At 43.2% G+C, this 8,815-nt stretch overlaps 1 protein-coding gene across 1 annotated transcript in view; it reads left to right on the top strand.

Annotated features, from left to right (window-relative positions):
* Window positions 1-202: 202 nt before the first annotated feature.
* LOC308284804 (collagen alpha-1(XI) chain-like) overlaps window positions 203-8,815 on the top strand; it is a gene marked incomplete at both ends in the record, with an annotated part of 150,054 nt that continues 141,441 nt past the window's right edge. Inside the window, one exon of the mRNA XM_080725531.1 lies at window positions 203-320. Coding sequence (XP_080581657.1) covers window positions 203-320 — 118 coding nt within the window. The remainder of the gene's footprint in view (window positions 321-8,815) is intronic.

The following is an 8,815-nucleotide window of genomic DNA, read 5'->3' as shown; positions in this document are numbered from 1 at the left end:
GGGAGCTGGGCTTAGGGGGAGCGGAGCACAAGGGCCCAGTTTGGCTTTAGGAAGCATACAGTAGCCTACTCTCTTTTTGCACACATGGCTCTGTTGTAGAAAACACATCATATTTTTGTGTGTGTGTGGATTGTGGAACGGAGTGGGACCACATTTTTTTTAATTTAAGGTCGCCCGTTTTTTTTGTACAGCGGCGGTCACCATGGAGATGCACAGATGGTCCACAAGGTGGAAAACGAAACGACCGCTTTGGAGTTCCGCGCTAACCACTATCATCATCACACTAACGTTAATTCTGCAAGCTGCTAATGTCAGAGCAGGTAAGAAGACGTTCCACACAGTAGCCAGTTAATTTCAATCATCCTTTTTTTGACACAGGGCTGCCATCAAAGGACGACAACTAATGACATGATATAGCCTACCTGTACGACCCCCATCAGCTGTGTTAAAAGTTTTTTAGAAATAAATCCTATATCTAACTTGCATCCCACTACATTCCACATAACTTTCGCATTCTTTCTCGTCTTCTTTCGCTATCTCTCGCATTGTAGCGCATCTCATTTGTGCAGCTCTTGTCTTTAGGGTCAAACTTTGAGCACAGCTTTTTGACCGTCAAAGCTGTGCTCCTTTTACGCGCAATCCCCCCAGAACCTAGCTGTGGTCCATATAGCGTTGTTCTCCTTAACGATATGTCACCGATGAGCCCTTGCTTGCGCCGCAGGAAAGGCTGCGCACCCTCTCGTGTCTCGTCTGTAGTAAATATTAAAAATACACTTTCGCTACTCACCAAAATAAAGACGACTTAAAGGAGTTGAAAGCCTACTTCCCTTATTGGGAACACTGTGAGCCCCCACCACACGTCTAAAATACGTTTTAGCCTGAAAAGAAAATATGTCACCGGAAAGCAAAATCTGGTCAATGCAATGGACATTTCTATTGACAAGATCTGTAGAGGGCGGTGTGGAGCAGCTAAAACTTACGGTGAAATATTTTCGTTTCTGGCTAAAAAGTGTATTTTAGAGGTGAAATGGGGGGCTCCGAGTGTTCCCACTTAGGAAAGTAGGCTTTCAGCATCTTAGAACCGTCTTTTGGTGAGTAGCGAAAGTGTATTTTTTATTTTTAGTTAGCCTACTGTAACTACAGACGAGAGGCTGAGCAACCCAGGGCTACCGCGGCTGTGAGCGCAATGGCTCAGCAGTGAGTGTGACATAGCGTTAAGGAGAACTCCTAACGCTGTATTATGGACCAGAGCTACCCAGAACCATACTTGTGTTGAAAATGAGCTGCGGAGCCGCTGGCGTGCAGGTGAAGGTTGGCCTATAATGGTCTCCTTCCTTCCTGTGATGCCGCTGTGCGCTGGAATCTGCCATCCAGGTGTGGCTATTCTGGCGAAGAGGGATGTTGTCAATTATAAATGTGCCGGAGCTCTTTTCTGGATGAGAAACCGAAGGATTCTTTTGCGAAATAAAAATATACGTTGGTTTGGTGTCGGTCTGGACATTGTAGACACTTCCAGAGAGAGGGAGAGAGAGAGAGAGAGAGAGTTCACATTAGTCCAGACTGAGGGAAGACAAGACTCTGTCGAACTTTCAACATTTTCCCTTTCAGCCCTGAGGCCAAGTTAATTAACAGGCAACTTTTTTTCCCTTCTATTTCCTACTCACTAATCCTATCGCACGCATGTCCGCTTGGAGTCGTTTTGGTTTTACGCAAAGCTTTTACGCAATGGCACACTGCCTACCTACCCTTACATTCTAAGTACTCCCCATTTCTTTTTCCATGTATGTAAAAACAATTAGTCATATTAGCAGATTACATCTTTATCAATCCTGCAAATGGATGAGCTATATTATTTTGTTTAGGCAGCAGATTGGCCATATGTATGATGTGAAGCCCTTGGGTAGCCACTAGCCTGAGTGAAGTACACAAGCTGGCCAGAAGGCTCACCGTTTCTCCACACTATCCTGGTTCCCACCAAGTCCAATAAGGGGCGTTAATGGAAAAAAAATCTGTGTAGTATTTTCCCTACTTTAGTTTAAGGCAGGTATGTGTGTTAGATTCACTGCTTTTCTTTTAGGAGAATGTGGTCCAGACTAGAGTAGCTTTCTTTTGTCCCCAAAGTCATAGGCCTACCGAGGTGTTAAAATACATTGTGGTCAAGACCACTTTGGATATAAGCTTTCTTCGACAACCTAACCTTCCATTTCACCTGCTTTGTAATAGAATTATGACTTGACTGAATTATGAACATATGCACATGTATACTGAGAATGATTTTGTTCCACAGTCCATTCATCCATTTTTTTTTAAAGATGGCATCTTAGGTCACCTGAAGCTACTCCCAGGATACATTGCATACTGTCTGGATACTTCCTGTCAAGTTTCAAGACCCGCCCCTTAGCCCCCACAGCCAATTGCTTTTTAGTATTGAACTAACGGCATGGGTCATACATCCAAAATTCACCCAGTAAAGGCCATGATGCAGACAGCTCCCTGAAATGAAAAGATCACGAAGAAAATACCACAGTGGCTTGCCCATTGCCCATCTTTCCTTTCTGTCTGATATTTAAACTAACCATAATTGCATGATGTGCTAGCAAACATTTACAGGCTTTCCAATGTACTGTAATTGCCACTTACTGCTGCCAACTCTCAGTAGATGGCAGTGACACGAAAAAGACCAGCGAGGCATCCCAAGACGTTGTGCCGCAGCTCAAACCCACAGAATCGTGAAGTCAAAATGTCAGGGATTTCAAAGTTGCTTGCGAGGCTAAACTTAAACATCAAACCCTATACCATATAACAGAGGATAATGGGTCAATGCATGTGGCACGATTCGTGTGTAGTCTTGTGTGCAAAAAACGCAGCTGAAAACAGTATAAATAGGCATCCGACTTCATGGTTCCACTGTATCATTAAGGATTGTTTTGGGCTGTGTTGCTGACTTGGAAATGAATTTTCTCCTAATGGCCTGAGCAGACGCTTCAAATGTCACTGTATGTGTCAGCCGTGTCTACGAGGAAATGTGCACCCTCTGACATGCTAGTGGCTTGTTAACATGGCAGGTAGTATATCAAAAAACCCTTCAACAGCAGCCAGCACAACGTGTCATTGACAGCATGCAAGATTGTCAGTTTACCCCCTCAGACAAGTCTGTGGATTGCCTCAGAGCCGCTGTGGTGCTGCAGGCAGTGGCCTAGTCAAAACCCTGTGTCTCTCTTGTGGTTTTGCATCCCTTATCATTATTCCTCTGTTGGGGGTGGAGAGATGGGGAGTCTTTGCTAAAGATGTGTTTGCAAACACCCTGCATTCAGGCACTGCACATCCTAAAGGCTGAAAATGCCTTCTTTAAAAAAAAAAAAAAAAAGCTGTGCACGCTCATTTGGGGTCTTTAATGGTTTTGGGATATTGCCTGTTTTTTTCGAGCTCTTTTGTGAGTAGGAGGGACTAGTGAGTGGGGAAGGAAAGGAGTTGGGGGGGCGGGGTGGTAGTGGGGGCGATTCCTGGCCAATTCAGCACATCTGGAATATATGAGGCCTTGAGGTATGCAGTAATGCAGAAAGGCATTCTGAACCTCACAAAGAGACCTTTAGTTTAAACTTTTTTTCATGAACCAGTAGCTCTGTAGTTGGGACAATATTCAGAAGAGCCACAGACTTATTCCCCCCCCCCCCCCCCCCCCCCTTTATGAGGCATTCGGTGTGAGGTTTAAAAGTTGGCTTTTGTTATCTAAGAACTGCATTTTATTTGGTTGGTGCTTTTGTGAAGCAGTACAAAGCACACTCACTCACTGTCGTCTACCGCGGGTTAAAATGAATGCAGGTGCCCTTACGGTACGTAGGCCTATGTGTCCCTGTGTACTGTATGTCCTCTCTGTTGTAGCCAAAAGCTATCTCTACCTTTATCGGTTCCACAGATTCAGAAGCATTTTGTATATATAAAGCTGCCCTGGGACCTGTGTTTTCTAGTTTGCCAAATAAAGACCACATGCTGCATCGCTTGATTCCCTGACAGCACTGCTTGCTTGACTTTCTGATTTTGTTAACGCTCATTTTGAATTCATAGTGTGTGTGTGTGTGTGTGTGTGTGTGTGTGTGTGTGTGACTGTGTGTGTGTGTGTGTGTGTGTGTGTGAGTGCGTACGTGTGTGAGTGCGTACGTGTGTGAGTGCGTACGTGTGTGAGTGCGTACGTGTGTGTGTGTGTGTGTGTGTGTGGTTAGGTATAAGATGCGTGTTAATCTGAAAAGTCATAAAATCACTCAGAGCTTTACATCATAGGAGCCAATTTCTCTCTTTCTTTTTTCTTCCTTTCTTAAATACACAATTCTGAGCACGTGGTTGAGCGAAAAAGAGCATTTGATTCATTGCCCAGGAGGGTTGTTTTTCTCATCATTTGAGTGAGGGAGGCAGAGATAGATGCATTTCTATGGTTGAGAGGGACAGAGAGAAAGTGTAGATTCTTTCCGCTCTTGAATAATACACAATTTTGACCATGTTATTGAGAAAGAGAGAGAGAGAGAGAGAGAGAGAGAGAGAGAGAGAGAGAAGGTATTTATGCTTTATTAACACACAGTTGTGATCACTGAGTGTTTCTTCTTCTTCTAATAATCTCACACACACACACACACACACACACACACACACACACACACACACACACACACACACACACACACACACACACACATGCACAGTGGCAGAGGGGGAGAGAGAGCTGAAAGGATGTTGCTTGCCATGTGTGTTTTGGTTGGAGGATGGTAGAGAGGGAGTGGTGCCGTTGCCATAATGGGTTCAGCATGTGATGTGAGCGTTTAGCTCCGCCCATCAAAGCCCCACCTGGACGCAGGGAGGAAACAGGAACTGCAGGATCAGCACTTCCTGGCAACATGCGCCAAATGGCTTAAAAAACCATTGAAAATGTAAACAGAGATTCTTGGCGAATTTAATCTCATGATGGGAAAAAAAAAATTAAGAGAATCCCCTTCACCGTACAGATTGATGACAAAGCATTTAATTTATATTATTTAATAAGGTAAAACAATTAAAACACAGACACAGCTGTTGTGTAGCCTGAGTCACTGCACAATACCTTAACTGATTCTGATGACACGATTACATCTGTGCCATTATTAATGGATACGTATGTACCACTTTCACACTGGCATCCATTGTACAGTAGGTGAAAAACCTTCTTTGAAAATAGACTGCTGATCTAGCTCAAAACATTTTGTGAGCTTGTAGATAGGCTATTTTAGAATAGCGTAAGTACGGTATAATATAGGGCTGGTTAAAAAAGGAATCGGGTGGAGTCTCCAAACAATACCTGTAGTTTTATGCACAATTACAAATGAAATTGACCAAAGGCAGTTTTGCCTAAAATTAGATTTGAATGACTGAAGACACTGTATTGTACTTTGTTCTTTGACATTTCAAATCATTACAGATACAGAACAAACTATTCCACCCCAGTGTATCTTGGCACACTCCATGGTTGGTGGTTCATTCTTCTGTGTTATGGAGTATTATACTGAGAATAAAAAGACGTAGTAGATCAAAGGCCCAGCAGACTCTAAGAAACGAGCTTCTTTGTGGTGATTCCCCTCACACAATTTTCCCACAATGTCTTGTTTCCAGTATCAAGCACATGAAACCAGTTTGGGTTTTTTTTTTATATGAAGAGAGATTTCATATAAAATGTGTCCTCTGTCTGGGGTCTTACTATCTTCCCAGTAGGACTTTAAGCAGACTGTTTAGGCATTGTTTATTGTGACTGGACCTTTGAAGAGGCCTGCCTGCATCCTGTCTCTTGCCTTGCTGAAGGACAAACGGGTGGTGTAATGTCCAGACATGGTTGTACACAGGGCTTAGCTGCTGTTTTTTCTTTCTTTCTTTAATATGTCGTTTTTTTGCTCTGACTAGGCAGGATGTTTTTAATACTGCTGGATTGTATGTACCTAGATTTAACATTGTACATATTTGAAGTGCTTCTACATGATAGCACCTCGTGGACCTGCCTTCTAGTTCACTCATTCACTGACACTGGCTGGTTGTCCCCTGTTCATATCTTCTGGGTTTTTCCAAACATATTTGTGAGTGCTAAAAATATTTTATATGCTGTTTATTAATATCACCAGTAAGACGCCCTAAGGGCGAGTTCACATGGGCGCGTGCACGCATCCGCCTGGTCGACAGAAAGAAGACTGCTGGGCGAGCGCTGGCACTTTGGCATGGGACCAAAATGTGGCCAAAATGTGCCCAAAATGTGGCCCTATGTTCCAAAATATGGAGATGACTGATGTCTGACACCATAGATGATGTCATAGACCACATGAGACACAATATGTTCATTGCCTATATGGGAATGCCCAGATATGGGCTATTGGGCTTAATATTGATGACACCAGGGATCTCCATATATGGCTTAAAAGGGATTGTATTGTGGTTGCCCTAACAGGGCATCATCTAGGAATGCCCATATATGGAATTAATATTGAAGTTTTTGTGATGTCAGAACAGGTCAGCTATATCCTTCTGCTGAGCTGGTCAAGTCATCATTGTGATGTCAGAACAAGTCAGTACAAATGAATTCTGTCTTGGTCATTCATTTGCATCATTGTGATGTCAGAAGAGCATGAGGTGTGACAGACAGACAGACTGTCAGAAAGACATGAGCTGGAGGTTTTCATACTAAGTAGCAACCTACGGTCGCAAGCAACCTACGGTCGCAATAATCTGAACCTCATAATGTAGTGAAGGAGATAGGATAAATAGATTTCTCGTCACCCCCATCACTGCTCTCTAGCCCCTCCTCTCGTATTCTTGTATGTTTTAAGTGTTTCTGATGTGTAGTGTTGTGTACGTTTGCTTTGGATGTTGGTTAGCTAAAACATGAGCTAACTTACCGGTGTTGTGCTGGGATTTGAGACCCTGCCAGAATCAGACTCCCTCTTCGCAACCTCTATCCACCTAAATGGTGATCTTAGATCTGTACACCCCCACAGTCACATGCACTTAAACCAGCCACCTCTATCTGCCTATGGTGCTCCCTAGCCCCACTACACTCCTACACCTCCTTTGTGGGAAATCCAAATATCCAAATAAACTACCCACAATAAGTTAGGAAACGTAACTTCAGTCCATTATATCTCCCCTTTAATAATACCAATTGGTATTGTGTTTTATATCATTGTTATCGTTGATTAGTCACCATTACAAGTACAACGAGGTACAACTTGTAAGCATCCGGCCTGCAATACTGTTCTGCTGGCATTCACTTTCTTTTGGGCTTCCCTGACACTGAGTTTAAAATTAACAAAGTGCAAAAATGGCCAATGTGTGTTGTGCAATCATTCAATGCATACAAAGGTGAATACCACAGTATTGCGGGCCATTTTGTCAAAAATACCCACACATTTGACTGTGTTGCTCATTCCACCAATAGCCGATGCTTACAAACTGTACTGTACCTTTTTGTAAAGGTGATTTATCAACGATAAAAATGATATCAAACACAATACCAACTGGTATTATTAAAGGGGAGATATAATGGATCGAAGTTATGTTTCCTCACTTTTTGTGGGTAATTTATATGAGTAGGTGAAAGGGGGTAGGATTCTGTTGTGGCTGGGAAAATGGTAAGCCACTGTGTGGCTGCCTATGAGTGGGCAAACAGGAGTCAAATTAGGGAATAACATTTTGGCACAAGCTTTCAGTGACAGTAGTCAACTGACACTGCATGTACAAATCCAGCAAAACGAAAACCTGTACTTTTTTCATAGGGATTATAGTTTATTTTATTTAACATTTTGTCAATAGATTTTCCCTTACTACCGTGAAACACAATCTAGCCAGGGTGCGGTTTAATTTCTCTCTGATGCAAAGCATATGAATTGCTAATTACTTGACAACACTCAAGGCATGCTCCCCATTTACGCTTGCTCTGAGAGACCTTTTATGATTACATGTGACAGTATACAGCAGCATTACAACCATGCTGTGACTATGTATCACATTATGAAACATGTGGCTCAGAATACTCTCTGGTTGGTCAAGTGGCGGTTTAATCATTTATTCTCAGATGTGTAGTTATACCCTAATTGTTCAGTACCAATAACTTGCCAAACATAGCTCTATAAATGACGTAGTCCTCACTCATATGAGTGAGTTCATCAACGAGGGATTTGCTTAACCACTTGAACTCTATTTTCTTTATTGACCGGAGTCCCCCACTGGGCTCTATACCAGGCCCCCCTCATCTTTTCTCTCCACACCAAAAATCTTAGTTGAAAACAGCCGATCTACAAGCTCACAACGTGTTGTGTTCTTCTGACGTTGTGATCTTGATTGGCTAGTATCACTGAATGTGTGTGTGTGTGTGTGTGTGTGTGTGTGCGTGCGTGCGTGCGTGCGTGCGTGCGTGCGTGCGTGCGTGCGTGCGTGTGTTTGTGCGCACGCGCGTGTGCGTACCGGTATGTGTGTTCCAGTCATGGGCCACATTTGTGGTCAAATGTTAGATATGAAACCGGTTCATTGGGGTCAGCCTGTCAAATAGGACATAATTAGATTTGACTTAGGTTTCATACGTTTATGGTTAGAGAGATGCATGGGGCTGGGGTAGGGAGATATGGAATCAATGTTTATAATGCAACGTCCCCCTTCAGTTTGCAAAACCAATGTGTGTTTGCCAGTGTGTGTGCGTGCACGTGCATGTGTGTGAGTGCACGTGTGCCGGCAAGCACTATGTGTTTTGGCTTACCTACCCTGTTTGTTCTTATCAGTCTGATTGACCTTAGATTGACAGTGACAGGTACAGGCA

This window comes from Nannobrachium achirus (genome assembly GCF_963921795.1).
Source record: "Nannobrachium achirus genome assembly, chromosome: 5".
Lineage (NCBI taxonomy): Eukaryota > Metazoa > Chordata > Actinopteri > Myctophiformes > Myctophidae > Nannobrachium > Nannobrachium achirus.
The sequence above is the reverse complement of the archived record's forward strand: the minus strand, read 5'-3'. Positions and strand labels throughout refer to the sequence as shown.